At 39.8% G+C, this 19,208-nt stretch overlaps 2 protein-coding genes across 4 annotated transcripts in view; one reads left to right on the forward strand and one right to left on the reverse strand.

Moving 5' to 3' along the window:
- Positions 1-1,435: 1,435 nt before the first annotated feature.
- LOC113975028 (synaptotagmin-15-like) lies at positions 1,436-11,456 on the reverse strand. Of its 2 annotated transcripts, none has more exons than XM_027698644.1 (8): positions 11,138-11,456; positions 7,693-7,891; positions 6,947-7,089; positions 6,079-6,398; positions 5,099-5,269; positions 4,458-4,578; positions 3,009-3,188; positions 1,436-1,735 (listed from the first exon to the last, which is right to left on the reverse strand). In XM_027698644.1, the coding sequence occupies exons 1-8, from the start codon at positions 11,142-11,144 to the stop codon at positions 1,599-1,601; spliced, it is 1,278 nt and encodes a 425-aa protein (XP_027554445.1). In that variant the 5' UTR covers positions 11,145-11,456; the 3' UTR covers positions 1,436-1,598. The 2 variants fall into 2 exon arrangements, with proteins under 2 accessions (XP_027554445.1, XP_027554446.1); XM_027698645.1 differs by having other exon boundaries at positions 6,079-6,374; positions 11,138-11,453.
- Positions 7,085-19,208, forward strand: part of GPRIN2 (G protein regulated inducer of neurite outgrowth 2) — a 38,333-nt gene continuing 26,209 nt past the window's right edge. Inside the window, exons 1-6 of one of the 2 annotated variants that reach the window (XM_027698641.1) lie at positions 7,085-7,147; positions 8,002-8,121; positions 10,529-10,622; positions 12,461-12,534; positions 13,470-13,553; positions 14,163-14,301. In XM_027698641.1, coding sequence (XP_027554442.1) covers positions 14,285-14,301 — 17 coding nt within the window. In that variant the 5' untranslated portion in view covers positions 7,085-7,147; positions 8,002-8,121; positions 10,529-10,622; ... (1 more) ...; positions 13,470-13,553; positions 14,163-14,284. The remainder of the gene's footprint in view (positions 7,148-8,001; positions 8,122-10,528; positions 10,623-12,460; positions 12,535-13,469; positions 13,554-14,162; positions 14,302-19,208) is intronic. The other variant, XM_027698640.1, reaches the window with a different exon arrangement.

The following is a 19,208-nucleotide window of genomic DNA, read 5'->3' on the forward strand; positions in this document are numbered from 1 at the left end:
ATTTCTTCTATAAAATTGTTTTATTATATTAATATGTAAAGTGTATAACTGTACAGTTTTCCTTCCCAGATCAAACATGTTGCTTATCAGATTGGTTTACAGTAGTTTTGTAGGACTAAAATTTGAAAACAGCTCATTGGGGTTGAGGGTGCTGGTGTTACTTGTTTAGCCAAGATATAATTACGGTTGAGGACTTTGTAAAATTCAGTTTTAATGTAATGAATCTAGGCTCATCTTGTATCCAGGGGTGTAGTTAGCAAGACAGACTGAGGGTACCATGTAACATTTCAGATGGTGGATCAGGGAAGTCTGTTATCTTACAGTTACTCTGTGATATCTTCTCATTCACAATATTTCCTTTAGATAATAACAATATTACCGAAATGGAAAGCATTCTCATCTCTCCAAAGAAGTCCCATCTTTTTAATATATTTAATTAATTACTGTTGTATCCTGTTTGAAAGGAAGTTGGTTTTATTTCAGCTGTAGATATTATGGTCCTCTTGGAACACAATTGTACAAAATGTTTTGCTGCAGTAGTCAGTCTGTCTGGCTTATGACTGTACAGTGTGAAAGGCACAGAGTTCAGGTCCCCAGTGAACAATCAAGAAGAGAAGAATGTCCTATTTTATTTTGATTAAGAATAATTGCTCCAAATTGCTTTATGGAAGAGTAATTTACTTAACAAAGATAACTCTACTGCTAAAACAGATATATGCCCTAGGGGCTTAAGCTAATTGGATTTTCAATGTTAGAATGGTCATACCAGGTCAAACCCAAGATTCTTTAAATCAGTGCGCTGTCTCTAGCAGAGACGTGTTTAGAGGGAAATATATAAGGGCAGGACAGGTCCTTTTCTTATGTTCTCAGAGTATTCCAATACTCATGCAAACCTCCAGTCACTTATGACTTCATGACTTCTATGCTTGTCCCTTCTATGCTTGTGCCAGCACAGCGTGTTGTATGTTGGGGTGAGGTGAAAACACTGAACTACAAGAAATACACTGTGCTGAGGGAAACAGGTGCTTCTGGGTTTTTGACCCATAAACAGTTCCTTCCACCCTTCCTAATCAAAAGAGGTTTTAAATATAATGCTGCTATTCTGAATAAACTGTAAATTTATTAGTTGGGTTTGTCAGTTTTGGCATCTTACTGGGCTCCCACTCCTTTTGGTGAAGCCACTCTGCCTGTGTTGATGCAATGTATGGGCAGTTAGGCCTGGTGTCATCACTGAAAATTTTTAGGCCATTTTGGATTCTATCCACATGATGGGTGATCATTTGTGCATGGAACTCATGACCAAAAAGTGGAATTTACTAGTCAAAATAACTAATACTGGGAGATCATGTTTGGCTTCGTGTTTTGTTTACTCTGCTGTGTGTTAATTAAAATGAACATACATTTTGAAAAGGGGAAAGAGAGAGTTCCAGCCTACCAGGGACTAAGTCTTGTATTTTGGTTTGGTTAAGGAAATAATTCAATTCTTTTATTATTGTCTACTTAGAATACAAAATCTTAGCAAATATTTTTGTACCCTTTAGATAGGAAAGATAGTAAGAGCTTTTCCATTTTAAGGTTGTTTTTTTTATCAGTACTGTCTACATGCTGTGGCAGAGAGCATGCCATCGTTTAACCAGCTCCTTGGGCTTGCTGATCATTTCATTCCAGTGTTCAAGTTCTTTGCCACGTGTGTACATGAAAGGCCCAACTACTACTCGTCCTAGCAGAAGTGTTTCTAGGAAAAAAAAATAAGCAGTTAGTAATGAAATCCTTGCCTAAATTTGCATATTAACTTATATTTCTCTGGGTAATGCATATTCTGAAAGTTACTAAACCAAAATATTCGTCCAGGAATTCATGCTGGATTTTAGGTTCTGTAGTTTCTACCTGCTAAGATTCAGGTACTGCAGTAAGTGTGTACTTAGTCAATGCAGGCCTGCACTTAAACTAGACTGTGTTCAAGGCACAAAAATCTCTATCTGCCCAGCTCCTCTACCTCAAGTTTACTGTGGAAATTTGCCCTAGTTTTGGGCATCAGCAACCTCAGTAGGATTCATATGGTGCTCTGGCTTGGGACGAATAAATGTAGTTACTGAGACAGCTTGGAGCCACAATATGTGGATTGCCACTGACCACCCTCTGCCAAGGAGCAAATTGTTTCTTCACACCTGAACTTTTCAGCTGTGAATGGGGAAAATGATTCGAACTTGTCTGGCACGAACTTCAGAATAGTTTGCAAAGCATTTACTGTCTGCAGGTGAAAATGATGAAAGAGTCAAGTGCTGATTCTAGTTCTCATCAATCTTCAAAGTCAAAGTACCTGCCCAAAATCTCACCTAAAGGAATTTTCTTTAGGAGTGTGTGAATCTAAATGAGGGTATTAATGTTACATTATCAAGACCGTATTTGCACTGCAGGGAAGATGTTCTTGTGAGCAGTGGAAATATTGAATTCTGATTTACTTCTCCAAGCGGAACTCCTTAGAGAATCCTTAATGGATTCTCTAACAATTAGTAAGAGGTGGCCTCACGCATCAGGTTTTCTGTCAGGGAACGGGGATGTTGCTAATCTCTTTCTTCTTTCTCACTGCATGAACTGTGGGATAATTAAAATTCCTATTCCACTTTCAAATTTGGTTAGCAAGAGTGAATGGCCTCAAAATTTTGGAGGTTGAGGATTACCCACGAGTGTTGACAGAATAACTGCATAAGCTTGTTTTAATAGGATACTGAAATAATACGAAAAAAAGTTCAGCACCTTGTACTGACAATGACTAGTCTGTGGTTATTTTATTCACCTTCTGTTAAATTTATCTTTAGCCTCTGAAGGAGACATATGCTTAACTGCAACTAAGTTGTTCTGCTTTTTGAAGAAACAGCCTGTGAAATACCCCAAAACTCTTATATGTTTTATGATTATTGCTGAAAAGGAATAATCCCAGGTTTAAACATGTCTCCAATATGTAAGAGATTTATGACAACTTGACTGTAGTAATTTATGTAGCTTACTTTCTCCCTTGATACTCTGGAGCACAGATAGACTCAGGCTTGCTGTATCCAGCTCTGTCTGATCTGCCTTGAAACTGAAGGTTTCATTATACACTGGATTGGGAGTTCCCAGAACAGCTGCTGTCTTTTTACTTTTGATGAATTTATTATGGTTCATCAGTGAGACTTTGACATACACACCTTGGAGAAAAAGAAATTCAAGAAGAAAATACGTGAGAAGCAGTTAGGAGATGGCTTAAGGAATTTCTTCCCTTCAGGATTCAATATCAGGTGTCAAATCAGGTCATGAGGGATTCATGGAATACACATGGCAGCATGGCAATGCATAACATTTGAGCAGGGAGCACACGAAGCACTGAGGGTGCAGTTCTGCAGTGCACTTTCCAATTCAAGAGCTGCTAAAATGAGCAGTCATATCCTTACCCTGCGTCCTTGATCTTATATTTCTATGCCTTCCCTTCATCTGGTGGAGACTTTTTTGCAGGCTTAGTTTGTTCAGTCAGCAGTTATTTTCAGGTGTGTGATCACGTGGCTGTTTGAGCCAACACAAGGGAGGGCGTGAGGGAGGAACCACATCACAGAGATGCAGCCTGTGCTTGGATTGGGTGTGTTGCAGATGAACAGATTCTCACAGTCACCGAGACCTGTGGTGAGGGCTTCTGTAGAAAATTTGAGGAAGAGATCAATGGTCTCTCCTCTTTCTTTTAAAGAATATTACAGAAATTGTGGGAGACACATGCCAAGAAAAACAGAATTTTGCCTTGCTTCCTAAAGGGGGTCTGGTATTGCATTATGGTCTTATTCAGTAGATCTTTGACAATGAGATCCAAAGCAACCTGAAATTTTCTGCTGCCTGTTTCTGTTTTGAGTGTTTAGATTTTAAAGAGCATTTTGAGGTAATCTCAGAGACCAAGGACATGAGTATGACATATCAGAAAAACCCCCACTGCAGAAAGGGAGGAAAATGTGACTCCGTGCCATGGTCCTTTGAACAACAGCCAGGCTGTCCTAAAATGGGAATTTTTTCCCAATTCAGTTCTTCCTAGGACAGCTGTTCAGTGTAAGCAGTTGTCCTGCAGCTGTTACCTCTGGGAATTTGACCTGAAGCAAATCTTTTAATGTCAATATCCCCTGCAATGCTGCTTTCTCTATGTTGGAGTGCAGCAAAGGGATGTTGCTCTCTGTACTAAAACAGGAGAAAAAAATTGCCACTGATGACGTGAGACAAACCATTTATTATGAAACAAATCCCAAACACAGCAGAACTAAGCTATCAAAATCCAATTATCCCAGTAGCAAAATATGGCTTGTTTCCAGTCATATTAAATCACTGAGATGTTTATTTGTTCTTTTCAGAGTCAGTCAGCACAAGCCTGGGTGGACAGATGAGGAAGGAGCAAATTAAAACAGGAATTCTGGAGCTGATAGCAAAGGGGAAATCACACTTACCAACAGCATGGTTCTCCTCCTGGAGCTTTAATCCCCTTGCCCTCAGAACCACTACAGTGAGACGGCCCAGGTAGTCATTGTAGCTCAGGGAGAACTGGATATCACCATACTCTGAAGGAGGCTTGGGAAGCAGAACACCGCTTGTCAGATATATCTGAAAAACTATGGTCACATGGACAAATGGGGAGAAAAAGCCTTTTTCATAGTAATGGTTTCTGTCACACTAAGGGGTGTGAGGGAATTGTAATGGCTTTATTTATGCCATTGTGGCATTTGATGGAATCAATTAATCAGCCTTCCTAAACCTTTGAAGTACTCTCTCCTCTGGGTTCTGTGTTATTTCCTTGCCTCTTCTGCTTTTTTTCTGCTCTTAGGAATTCAAAACAGAAGCAAATAGGAAAAGGTGCTTTCCTATGTAACTACCTCCTAACTCATGTGACTGTTTCTGAGAAATTGGGTAATCCCTTTCCAGCAGTTGTGGATCTGCAGGTCGGTAAGATGGGGATTCTGATTCCAAATGTTTATCAAATACTTTTTCATTTGATGTGCTTGATAGAACATGCTTCTACTTCAGCTGTATCCCTCCAATACTTGTAAGATGACAGAAGTTCCCCAATGCCAAGCAGCCTGGTACCACATACCTCCAAGTTTTCTTTCTCCAGATCTCTCCATATGACTAGTTTGTTGTCATCAGTTAATACTTCATTTTTTAGTGGGAAGATAACTTGTCCTAGGAGATGATGCTTCTTCTGTTTATCGACATGATAAACCAAAAACTTCAGAGTCCTTTGGAGCAACATTTTACTAGAAACCTGCACAGGAAAAGGAAGAATTTATTAATAATTATAAAATATCTGGCACTTTTCTATTCTAGCATGACTTCAAAGGAAGAATTTTTCAAAGTATGTTGAAGGTAGGTGGAGATTTCCTTTAATTATTTGAAGTCCACTTTCTTAATTTGCCTGAAGTTTTAGCTATGCAGAAGTCAAGATACAAGCTAAAATAGAATGAGTTTATTTGAAAAATATGAAGTTAGTTGGTGGTTTTTCAGCTCATGCAGATCTAGTGTTACATGATGTGTTCACTTTCAGACACAAATGTTTAGAAATCTGTAAACATTTATTTTTTCAGTTGTCTGAAACACGAACTTTTTCTGGTTTTAAAGCTTTTGTCTTGTGACATCTGCTGGAAGCCTCTTAGCATGGGGGGAGCCACGCTTTACAACTCTATACAAATAGCATACCAGATAAGTTCTAGTGTCTAGCCCACTTCCACAGCAAAGAAACTAAAAGCTATGAAAGCATTAGATCAGTATTGGCTGCTTCTGGACTTCCAGAGCTGCTGGGCTGAACTGCTCAGCCATTCAAACTGGAATTTTCATCATTCCCAGGGCAAGTCCTGAAATCCTTAACTTTGGTGCAGAGCACAAGTAAGATCAGTTCTGGAGCCACACACTTCTGTAGCCCAGGATCTCCAAAAGCCCCAGTAAAATATCCCATCTCTGGTGGAAGCAACTTCTATCTTGTCAGAAGTGTTGTGAACATTAATTTTCCACAAACTACTGTAGTTTGACAGGTTAATATTTGCAAACAAAAATCTGCTTCATCCGAAGGAAAAGTACCTGAAAAACAAAGTTTTCATCAAACTGCGGGTTAAGAGTTTTACGTTTTGTTTTGGACTGCAAGTAGCTTCTTTCATCAGGCAGCAAGTAGATTTTCACAAATGGACTACAGGAATCAGCAGGAGGCTGCAGCTTTCTGACTTTGATCAAGGAGACCAGGAGCCTCTCTGACTCTTGCTCGTATTCTACGGAGAACCAGAGGCGGCCAATGTTGCCATCAGGAAAATCCGTCTCACTTTTGTCTTCAGGAAACTTGTACAGCTCTGGGTTAATGGTCCCTACAACGTAAGCTCCAGCTTCATGAAATAAAAAACAAGCACCTTGTAAAAAACAAGATTAGTCTCAAGACCATTGCAGGCATTTTTATAATCACATTAGTCTCTTAATTAACAATAATTTTTGGTGTAATTTCATATTTTATTTCTCTTTTCCTCAAATATGGAGGAGTAGTTGTAAGGGTACACCACTTTTCTTTCTTTTATTCCTGTGACTGTATGTGGATAGTTTTAGGCATTTGTTGTTTCAGCCTGCAACTGGTCACTGCTGTTTCTGGGAACAACAATAAGACACTTGCTGAGCTACACTCGTGTTGGGCCTTTACAAAACATGGGAGGAGAGATTGCTTTGTCTGCCATATGTGCAAGGTACCACAGCACTGGGACCAGAATGGCTTTGTTCTCGCTCAATTCCTGTATATATATATATACACACACACACATATATATATATACACACACACACATATAGTGTTTAGGGCTTGTACTGTATAACACTTTCTAATGTGCCCCCAATAAATATGACTCATAATAATCAAGTTACCCATTAAAGGAATACCCTTAAGGAGAGTCCCATTTTTTCAGTGGCATACCCAAAGAATGAAATGATGACCGTGGCCCAGTCTGAGGGATCATGTAGGGGTCACTGTCTTCCTGAACTTGTTCTTCATTTGTCAGGTTAATCCAGTCTCTCCCATGCAGTGTTGGTGGAATGATAAATGGAACACTCCTGGATCTGCTCAAGACAACAGCAGCTATTGACTCTTCTGGTTTAAATATGGAAACCAAACTTGGTAATAGTAATAACTTTACTGTTCTTTTCACACAGTTTTGTAAAAATTCTACAGAGATGCATAGGTAAAAATTATAAATGTCCATTGTTTTGCAATTGATGTTATTGGTTTAATGCATAAAAATCCAGTGAGGCACATTAGGTCTTAATTCTTCAGACAGATTCCTCTCTATCCCTCTTTCTTTTCCTTTAGAATTTATCTTTCAAAGGAAAAGAAGAATTAACTGCAGCTTCTTGTTTTAGAGCCCAAAAGCCCTGGTAACTAACTTTCTAAGGGAATCTCCCTCCTGAACTGAAGTCCTGTTGTTCGGTTCTTGGATGCTTCATTATGAGACCACCAGGAATGACTCTGGAAGATAGGTGAATTTGTCTAGGTAAAAAAAGAAGCTAGCCATGCACCAATTATATTTGAATGTAGTATCTCTTTTACATAAATCAGAAATAATCCTTGCTTTCAGAGTAAAATTATTCATTTCCTAAAGAAACAAAACAATTGAAATAAAGTACCAGTAGTGTATGCTTTAAAAACAAAATGAAAATAGGTACCTTGTGCTTTTCAGTTGCATTTCAGGATTTGTCTGATCCTGAAAAAAGGCATTTGCATTTGTTGTTTTGACAGAACTGGTGAGCTTTTCATAAGAAAGGAGGCAGCAAAATTTTTTCCAGAGCAGGTATGCAGTCATTCCAATGAGAACAAATAGAAGGATGCCTCCTATTACAGCTCCAGCCACAGCAACTGCTTGTTCTATACAAACATAGAAGCACATAAAGCATCATAGGAAGATCAAAGTTATATATGTTTTGGGGATAGGCAGGAATAATAAAGCTAACAAATTTATCTGATTTACATTCCAGAATGATTTTTTTTTTTAAATTAAGCCTTCAGCTCATGTGCACATTTTTGTCTTTGGAAGATGTATGACATCAGCAGTGACAGATTAGAAAGTGTTCAGATATGCTGGCAATGACTGCAAGGTAAGAGACTACAGACAGGGGGGAAAAAGAAACAACCAGACCCCAAAGGATTGTTTGGGCTTTCATTTTACCTTAGCATAAGCATTTCACCTCAGCATGTCAGAAGTGCTAGAGTTTGTGTAACAAAAGAAGAAGAAAAGCCAGGAGCACCTAATACAAAAGGTACCATTATTTTTGTTTGGTTTGTTCTTCCATTATTTTGGGTTGGTTTGTTCTTCCAACTATTCATCTATGTTGAATTGAGACTAGACCCTGGAACAAGGAACAAAGCAAAGCTATGGGTTGTTTTCCTTCTAAGGATGCATGTGTTTCCTGATCTCTGAAGTCAGAGTTAAGTATCCATTAAACACTGTTTCCTGAATCGTGATTACTTCACATAAAACAAAATCTTGTATAATTTGGGGTTTGGGTTGTTCACACTAAAAAAACTTAATAAATGTATTTAATATGAATATGAGGAATTCTGTTGTGAGAATTTCTCATCAGACCAAGGGTAGATAATTGATAATGGGCTCAGTTCATTGCTTTCACATCTTTGCTGAGTATGCTGCAGTGAAAGGCTGCAAAGACCACTTATGTTCAGTCCCCACTAGACTAGTACTGATGCATTGAGATGTGACTAGATCTCAACTGAGAATTGATCCTACCAGAATATCCTCTGTCTGAAAAAGAGCCCAGACTGCAGAATTATCTTCCACTCTGCAGCCATGGGAGGCAGCTCAGGATCAGCTGAGTACTGGGTGCTGACTATTCTCAGGGTCTCCTCTGAAACTGAAGCAGCAAAGTGACCTGGTGTTTTCTCACAACTGGTATTGACCTTTTTCCCTTCTCTGTGCTTAGGGAGATATCTCTGGTTATGCTTTATTTCTTTTTTCCTCTTTATCTGTCTGTGCTTGGTAGATACCTTGCAGTTAGCCATCTCTCTATGATGGTACAAGTAAATAAAGACAATACAACCTCAAAATAATCAGTCAACACCAGTAATAGCTTTGAATAAGAATTAAAAACTAATTTCATGGAGCTTATCGATTAGAGCTATAAAGAGTATGGCAAGTCAGTTGCAAATACACGTATTACTGATCTTTTTCAGTGTTGCCCTGTTGCAATAAGTGATATGAAATGTCCTTCAGCTACAGAACACTTAAGTAATTACCTTGTGCTGTAAAATTAAGCTGGCCATAGTGCCTTAAAGAACTCTAGATATCCTAACTCATTTTCCTGCAGTTGGTAGAGTCATCGGAGCCAACTCAGTTTTCCAGTTCCCCTCCAGGTGTGTTGCCTTAACTCTCTGCAGGAATTGGCTGCTGCTTCCCTGTGAGTGACATAATCACTCGTGTCTCCCAGCACCACCACGGAGCAGCCACTCTGCTCATGGCTGTGCCACAGCAACGGGCACTTTGCTGTCCTTGCAGCTGGCAGGTGACCTGAACAGGTTTCAGCATTCAGCCAGACTATTACTGCAATACTTATTCTGAGGAACAGGAAACAAGTACCCATTTGGTATGGGTTAATATTAATACAGACACAAGTCTGATTGTACTATGTGGGTACATTAGTTTCCTTTGATAAGAATGCACAGTATGAGGAAATGCATATAACCATGGGAATTTTGTGTGTTTATTCCTTTTAGTTTTGTAGGGCATGCTCAAATATGTCTTCAGTCAGATTGCCATTTTATTGCAGCTTAGATGGCCAGATGCAGAAAAAAATGCACCAGTTTAATGCCCTTGAACATAACAGAAATTAATGTTTTATTTCATATAGGTGCACTATCAACAATACAAATGTCTATATGGCTGGTAGTTTTACTCCCTGACAGAGGTATCTGAAAGGTTAACATTTTAAGCAAGCTCAACAGAACTTTGTTTAACTTGTCCTCTTCATTCACAAGTCTTTGATGCTCTCAGCAGCAGTTCTGTGTCCCCCCATAACAAGTTTGTCACCATTTACTATTAAGGACAGTAAACTTCAGTGTGTTGTAATCCAACATATAGTACAGCACCTGTGCATTGATTTTTGGTGTAAGAGAATGAGTTTCCAATCTCTTTGTTAATGAGTTTTTATGTACTGAGTTTGTTCAGTGCAGAATGGTGTGAGTTTATGACACAGCCACAGCCATTGGCTCAAATTCTTTCTTTAACTTTACACAGTCGTAGATATAAGGTGAAGTTTTACTCATTTCAGTAAAGCTACCTGTGGTTTAATAAGAGTAAGGAGAATTTGGCTCACTTTTTGTCCATCTTATCTGATTAGATCAGCAACAGATCCACTTGTGTACGGCACAATGTAGCACTAGTCACAAAATCGACCATTGAAATAAGTTGAGTCCATTGTGTGCAGGGAGAAAATATCTATCTTTTTAAATAACTACCTGTCATCTTGAGAAATTATGTATTGTATTCTGCAGTGGTACTGGATCATGGCAGCAGGAGATGGAAGAGACCTGTTGGACCATTTCATCTCTGGGTGGCCTGAGCTGGGGGACTGTCTACTGTTAATAGGTACCAGGTTTATCCCAGCACAGAGGAGATGTTGATGGTCATCCTCTGTCTCCTTTGGGGATTGCATCCCTTTTTGCTTACTGTCTGATGATGTGCTTTTAATAAGCTTTCCTTAAACTTTGCAGTAAGCCTTTTGGAGTTGTGACCAGCCAGTTCTCCACCAAAATTTTAATCCCCATATGAAGGCACTTGGCGTATAAGCATATGTACAGTATAAACCAAATAACAAGGGGGCAGCCTGGACCCTGCATTGGCTGTGCCTGTCTCTGAGCCAAGCTCTCCCCTGGCAGGTGCTCCGGGCGGTGCCTCCCGGACCCGCAGGTTACAGGCTCCGCTCCCTGAGCCGGCTCCGGAGGAGGCCGGGCAGGTGAACAGCGCTTGGAGTTCAGAGACAGGTTAGAGCCGATGTCGAGCTTTCCTGCAGGGGCCGGGGCTGGTGCCCGGCCCGGGGCTGCAGCAGGAGCCGGGCACCCCCTCCCTGCTTCCCTCGGTCCCCCCGCGCCCGCAGCACTCACCGGGCATGGGTGCGGTGCTCCCGGTCACGGCCCCGGTGCCATCCCCGCCGGGCACGGGCGATGTGCGGCCGCTCCGCGCTGTCCCAGGGCCGGCAGCCCCTCCCCGGACCGCCCCGAAGGCCGCACACGGGAGAGGCTGGGAACGGGAGCTAAAACGGAGACACCTCTGGTCCCGGTCAGAAGAAAAGCAAGGACACCTGTTCGGGAAAGGTTCTATGCTGTCCCAGGCTCTCCGTGCCCGGCCAGCCCCGGAGCGCGGGAGACGAGGGAAGGACAGCACCGATCCTGATGGGGAGGGAGGGCTGGAACCGGGCAGGGAAGTGGCCGCTGTGCTGCGTAAATCTTATGTCAGCCCTAAAAAACATACCTGTGCAGCACTACCTGTGCGAGAGAGCTTCAAAAGCTACAATTATGCTCAGAAAAAAGAGTTTGATATTAGTATCTTAATTCTGAATCTTCTGGTGGGCAAGAAAGTAGTATTAACTTCTTTCACACTTTTAACAAAATACATAAGCACAAAGGAACACAAGAAATCCCCTTAGACAACTGCAATTTCTATATTCTCTTCCTATTTGTATTTATAAACTTAATGATCTTTAATCACTCGTGTGTAATAAACACAACCAAACAGATCTTTACCAACAGAATTACTCATGCATGATTCAGAAACAAACTATTCACTGTCACTACTTCTTGTCTGCTAATGCTTATTTCACAGTATGACAAGAATCTATACCTTAAATTTAACAGATTTAACAAGTATTACATATACTTGTTCTCCTCACAGCTGTTGCATACATTTGCATAGTTCTGTTTAATCTAAAAGCCAAAGAAAATGCACAGGAATGAAACCAGTAGGATTCTGGTGAAATAACCTCTGTGTATGTGGCATCTTAGAATGCTTTTTATTGCATTTAAAATGTCCTGTTATAGATGTAGTGTGGTAAGCTTTTTTATTAATTTTTTAGTCCTCCAGAAGTAAGAAAATATTTAGATAATTTTTACTCTAAGAAGAAAAAGCTTCATATATTTCGGGTTTACACTTGTAAGAAAATTAACCATTAAATAAATGTTGGATAGTCGTTGCCTTTACTATTCTTATTTCTACATTGAATTAGTATTAACACTGAAGTAGGGGGTTTTGCTGAGCAGTTTTACTCTTGTCAGGATAATGTCTATAAGCAAGTCTGAGACAACCAAAAGTTGTGAGTTGTGTGGCAAGACAACAACTGTCTGCTTTCTGTTATAGTGTTCTCACTTGAGCTGCTTCTGTGGCCATGTGAGGAGTGATAAAGTTGCTTTGAACATGTGATTGCTTTACAGAACACTGCTGAAGGGTTAAAATGATCTGTGCCAGATGCACTGTCTCCCATACAGGTTGTGGTGCTTGTGAGGAGGTGTGTGAAGCTGTAAGTCTGGGAAACAATAACCAATAACCACCTGTGGATTGAGCTCTTGTTTCAGTGAGCCAGCAGATGGGACAGTGTCAGCTGGGAGGAGCAGATCTCACCCTCTCCAAGTCCCTGTGGAAGGAGTTAATGGCAAAGTTGTTAAGCAGGGAGCTTTAATTTTGATTCTCTGCTGCATCACAAAGTTCCTGTTCTCTAGTCTTTCTCTGCTGAGTTCTTGCACCAGTTGGAAATCAGAATAAATGCAGGATGTGAAACAATTATACTCTCCTTTATCTCTGATTACTTGCCTCCTTCCTAGCCTAAATCTCTGGAACAGCTGAGAGCAAGCTTAGAGTTTAATATTTTGTGGACCTAGATATTGTACTATAAATATTCTAAGTTTCTGCTGCGTATTTTATAACACATATGTTTTTTCAGTCTGCATATCCAGGTCTTGCATCTTACAGTAAAACCTTGAGCTTTAAAAGACCACTTAAAAATTCCAAATGCAAAAACAAAATCGTATTTTACTATACTTCAGAATAATCACTGGCAAGACATCCTAGTTTAGAATGCAGGGCAAGGGATGCTACATTCTCCCCACTTTTTAATGATTACTTTTTTTTTTTTTTAGTATTAGCAACAAAAGTAAGGAGTCAGGCCCCAAATAGTAACACATGTTTATGAAGTATGTTTTTCTTCATGTTCTGTTTTTTGTTGTTTTTTTTTTTAGCTCTGGTGGCACATTCCTGTCATATTTTTTAAAAAATACATTCTTATAAAGTTGCACAGGTCATCAACAGGGGAGATACCAAATACTGTAGTTTTTACTGTGTATGTCTGACAGCACTTTGCTTATAGATGATTTCCTTGCTTTGGTGCTAATTAGTTAGTCCTGTTTTGAATGCTGAAATGATGATACCATTTTTATGGTTGCTCAGGTGGAGGCTTTCTTCTTGTTTTGGCAAAGCTGGATCTAATGCTGAAAAGGCAACTGTGGTCACTGGAAGAGATGTGTAGAAAAGGTGAGCCTGAAAATCTTCTCTAATGTTGTTCTTAAACCTTCTGAAGAATAGAAAGACAAGTTGGAAATAGATTATAATTTCTAAAGGAATTGATTTAAAGTCAGAGCACTGAAGCTAAAGAATATTCTGTCACAAAATAGTTTTCTAAGGAGTGTTAATTTAAAACAGTGATGTTGCATTGCTAGTGAGACACCTAAGTATCAAGTTTGCATCATTTATCATATGATATTCTTGTAATTCCACTAGACTGGGTGAAATTCAATGTATGTATATTTAAAATTGGTTATTTTTGAAAAAACTGAAGTATTTGCTTAGCACCTTTTATACCATTCTGTTTACAATCAAGTTGACTGCATGAAATTACTTAAAGCTGTTTGTTGGAAAGATCCCATGATAGAAGATAGAGAGGTATTTAAAGAAGATAAAGCTGTAGAATCACAAGCATCAGTAGATCCTTCTTATGATAAGTAATTATAGCACAGTTTAGCTGACAGTTTTACTCTAAAGTCCAACCCCTACTGTAATTTTTATTAGTAATCTTAAAGTTTCAAGAGATCCCTTTCAATAAAAGGATTTTTTAATTTTTCTGTTTTAAATCCCATTTTGCAGCCCTAGAATGATCTTTAAATCCAGCCATTTCAAGTGAAATGTGTTCAAGTTGTTCTGCCTTCGCACCCACTTCCTTTTATTTGTGAATTTTGACTTTCAAATCGGTGGTGCCTTCAGCTACAATGGCATCTAGAAAGAGGTAAACTTTTTTTTCCAGTTAAAATGTGAAACTGGTGAATCACTCAGGGACTTAATAGGCTAGATCTGCAGGGAGCATTGATGGGCAGACTGACTACAACAAGTAGATTGCATCGAGAAGTGTAATTGTAAATGGCAGAAATAATGAGTACTTAGAATTTCTATAGTGTTTTTCATTTCCAGCATCCTGATCTTTCCACCAGCATTAATTACTGGTAGTTAACCATCACAAAACCTTTTTGAAATAATAGTTATTGTTATCCTTATTTTATAGATTGTTTAATAACTGGAGTTCCTCCAGATCCACACTTGTGTAACTGAGATAAGAAGTTCTCCCACAGTCTACTGTTGGCCTTGGACTAACACCTAGTTCTTAGCTTTAGCAGGCTACGGATAATTGACTGTTTCAGAAAAGAATATGTGAAAAAAAGACTTACTCTGTCACAAAATACCCTTTGGATTCTTTCTGGGAGCCATTTGCTAGTGTCCTTTCTAAAGAAAAGATGACAATGAGAGTGAGTGCATCCAGAAGGGAACAAATCTCCCAGAACTGTTTTCTCTGAGCTTTGCTGTTGATGGTAGTTGCCTTTAAGCAGGCTACAGTCCAGAACAGCTCTCCCAGTAAAATTACGGGTATGGAATGGGGATGGAGACAGGGCAATGTGGGCAACAGGAAAAAATCTTCAAATGCTGCCATGTGTGGTGCTTCTAGAAGGGCCTGAGGAGAAAAGCAGCAAAAGAATAAAAGAGAGGAAAGAAAGTATTAACCCAGTTGAGGGGGTTTGATTCCTACTTTGGTGTTTCATGTTATCCCAGTAAAACTCCAGACACTGCAGCTAACCTTGACATTCTTCAGGGAGAGGGAGGCAGAATACTCTCTGGACCTGCAAAAACTTTCCACCTGCGTGTATTTATCCCATCAGTTTCCTCATGGCACAGAACTGGTCAACAGAGCCTTGGCCACATGAAAAATTGTTACAGCTGGCACAGAACATGCTGTGCAATACAGGGGTTTTTCCCATGCTTTGATATTCATCTTTTGCTCAGTATTTGAAATCCCTGACAGACATGAATACTTTAGGGCCTTACACAACTTTTCAGCACTGTTATAATACACCTACTGCTATGAAAGCATATGTAGGTAAGGTCTGCATACCAGCACTTCTACAGGATTCAGAATGTTTCTCTTTGTTTTTACCTTTTCCTTTTTCTTCTAGTAAGCTTTAGCTGTTGGTGTTGCCTAGTAATAAAATTTTTGCAAGCTATAGCACCACCTCCTGTCCAAAGTTGGGCTTTGGTGTGAATGATAGAGCAAACCAAAAAGTTCCCCTAAGGGTGGCTTCTTCTTAATGTATGAAACAAAGTGGAGAAAATGTGAACTTTCATTCCTTTCAAATGACTTTTCCTTCCTGTGTTTTACAATAGGAATTTCAGAAATACCAAGTCTTCTTGGCTGCAGGGGTTTTTTTGCTAATATAATTTGCATAAGAAAGTTAGCAGCTGTTGCTGTTTTAAGAAAAAAAACCAAACCAGTACAAAACTTTTCTTCTAAAATTTCTTTATTAATAAACTCCAAGTTCACAGATTATATGCACAAATCCTGTAGAGACTTTTGCAGTGAAAACTACTTGTGAAGCTCTGGCTTATGTGGGTTTAAAGCTTTTTGGGGGTAAGATCTGGCTTTTTGTTCTGGTTTTGTACACCACAAAGCCTTGCTAATAGTAATCTATACTTTGTAACTTTGGCAAGGCCTTGCAAGATTACCTATGTACACATGAAAAACGAACTATTCACACAGCTGTAGTGATGAACAAAACATGTCGCTCTAAGGCAAGACTCGTTTTTATTTTAGGCAATATTTCATAAGTCTCACTCAGTCTGAGTGAGGGATAATGAATTTAAACCAGACATAATGTAAATAAGTTATGTACTCTAATACAAATTGGGAGGGATTGCTGAGCAGGTAGGTGAATCCATAGGCAGTTATCCATCTTAAGATTTGCAGGAAAGCACAGAATTATATATATGACATAGAAATTACACCATAGGTAATGGTGTAATTGGTACAACTTCATGGAGTGTGAACTTTTAACTGAGAGAAAAATGTGATGTTTGTTTTTGGAATCAGATAGTGAAAACTGAAGACTTGTTTGGTGTAACTTACAGGTGCATTTTTGTAGGCACATGCACCTAAAACTGCCCAATGTAGAGCCACAACAGATTTATGGATGACATCCCATAAATATTTGTGTTAAAAAAAAAAAGGTTGCTGAAAAACCTGGGCAAGACTGTAGTGAGTCTCAAGGGTCAAAAAAAAAAAAATTCAAAATCCTGAATGTAGGTAAAAAGAATAAACTTTTCATGTAATTAAGTCCCTATTTCATGTGGGCAAGTGATGCCTTTCTCTTTGCTCAGTGCCGGGAGGTGGCTGGCGGGCGTCATCCCGGGGCTGTATCTGCTGGCTTTCCTTGGAAAACCGCTGCACAGGGCAGTGCTGAAACCTGACCCACCTCTCTGGGAGACAGCTTCTGGCTCTGCAGAATAGACAGTTCAGTGTAATCAAGAATCCACTAGGACACCATCCAATATATAAAGGAACTTAATAGAAAAAGGCACTCTGCCTGTTCTTATACTGCTTGTGCTGCAAATAATAAGGAATGACTGATCCATTTACAGAATATTTATCTAGTAATGATAGTGTCTAGTATGCATCAAAAATACATAATGACCTCCCCTAAATACACCAAATACAATGGGATTTGGCTCCAAATACTTTTTAATTACAACTGATATCAATCAGCTTTAGCCAGCGTATGAATCCTCAATACAAAGGGTTAGAAATTAAATCAGGTATAGTGCAGTTACGTGGGCAGCATTGCAGTAGCTCTGTGAACTATTGCAGTGGCGGCAAAAAAACCCAAACCAAACAAGCAAACAAACAAACCAAAACAAAAAAAACACACAACCCCCCCCAGCCAAACACAAAAACCTACCAAAAAAAATATGAAAACCACCACCCCAAGAATTCAAAAAAGGATTCATTCTAACTCAAATCCTTTCACAAATTCTAGGTTAGAGCCTAGCCAGGAAGGGACAGAATAAGCTGATGTGGGCATGTTTTGTGTGGTAATCCCTAGAGTTGTGACTGCTGCAGCAAGAATTCTTCATTCTGTTCCTGTTGTCAGCTCCTCACTCAAAATATATGTGAAAATGTTCTAGGAAATGCAAGCAATATAGGAAGGATGAAAGTACATCTTTCAAGCTAGGAAACATCAGTGTCATTCCCACAGGTATGGTTGCCATGCTTTATTTAGAATAAAAAAAGACTGAATGCTAGAAAGCAGTATTTTTTCTCCCTATAAGCTAAGTAAACAATTTCTGTGCCTTCCCCAGCCTGGGGTTCAAATGGTACATTCTGTGGTTGGAAATGCTAACCTGAAGGACACCTGCCTGCCACTGGCCAGCTTATTATATAACTTGGGTTGTATGGAATAGTACACTGGTTCTGGGAACTTTAGTTATACCTTTTTTCCTGCTAGCAACATAATTCTTCCTCAAAGAGAATGAGCAAGATCTCTGACAATCCATTTGTTTATGGGGCAACTGGGGGTTGGAGGATGGGAGAGAGTTAAAGGAGATTTTCTTTAGATTCCTGAGACCTATGAGTCAGTATATCCATGAGCAAAGGTTACATAAACTAATAGATTAGAACAAGATTTAGTTGCATAAACACTGTTACTGCATTTCAATCTGTCACAGAGTCAACCCTGCAGATTATTGCAGGCAGAGCTGGCCTGGCTTACAGTCCATCTCTCTGGACTGCCTCTGGCACTGGATACACTTGAAATAGCGTTGTTCTCTTGCTGTGGGGCTGCTCTGAAATCTGTGTGCACTACTTTATAGTTAAATGTACTTATAGGTTTTAATTCTGCGAGCATTATTTAATGTACAGTGCATTGCTCACCAAGGATCATGCCTCTCATGAGACTGGTCTAATGTAGGCAGCCACAGGGACCAGATCCAAATTCCCTTAAAGTTCCCCCAGCTTTTCTGAAGCCTCTGTCCTCTGTCTCTCTTCCTCCCAACATAGTCTCCCCAGCACGTCCTGGATGAAGTCAGAGAGACCAGTATAGGCGGGCTCCTGCTGCATTGGGCAGAAATGGGGATGGGTTTGCTGCCCAGGCCTGTTGTCCAGGGAAAGGGAGGCTGGATTAGGAGTGTTGAGTGGACTTGAGTCAACAGCTGCATTATGATGACTGTGGTCTAAATTGTTTGGGAATGTTGCAGGCCATATGGGAAAACAAAGCCTTTCTGGGAGCTGCATAGCTATGTTTTTTCAAAGTGCATCAGGGTCAGAAATTGTGCTCCCAGGCTGCAGTACTTTTCTCTTGTGCTTTCCTTTGTGCTTTCCCCGGCTTCTTGGTGATACCATCTCCTCACTTTACATCAGAGAATTGAGGCATCCAAGTTCAAATCTTTATTTACATGCTTAGCTCCCATTAAATAGAGCAAACTGTCTCTACAGAGGCTTTGTTCATAGCCCTAAGCCCTGGGCACCAGTTAATTTATCAAACAGACTTCGATACTTTGTTGTCCAAACACCAAATAATTTTTCTGAATGACATCATTGGCAAAACTAAAGAGGTTTAGTATATACATGAAGGTATTTTGAAAAGAGGTCAGATCCAAATTTGCAAGAGTGACTTGGTGGAGAAGTCACATAGGGCAGGATTATTGGTGACTTCTGGAAGTGTGGGTTTTGTAGTGGGTTTTTTTTTCTGGGAGCAGGCCCTGGGAGTCCTCCCTGTTTATGTGATCCTGGCTTGCCTCCTTTCCAGTTGAGAGTACCAGAACAGATGGAAGACTAGCAATCAAATTCAGGGCAAAGCTAAAGGGCAAAAAGGCCAA

The sequence above is a fragment of the Neopelma chrysocephalum genome, unplaced genomic scaffold, assembly GCF_003984885.1.
Source record: "Neopelma chrysocephalum unplaced genomic scaffold, ASM398488v2 Primary Assembly neopelma1_131, whole genome shotgun sequence".
Taxonomy (NCBI): Eukaryota; Metazoa; Chordata; class Aves; order Passeriformes; family Pipridae; genus Neopelma; species Neopelma chrysocephalum.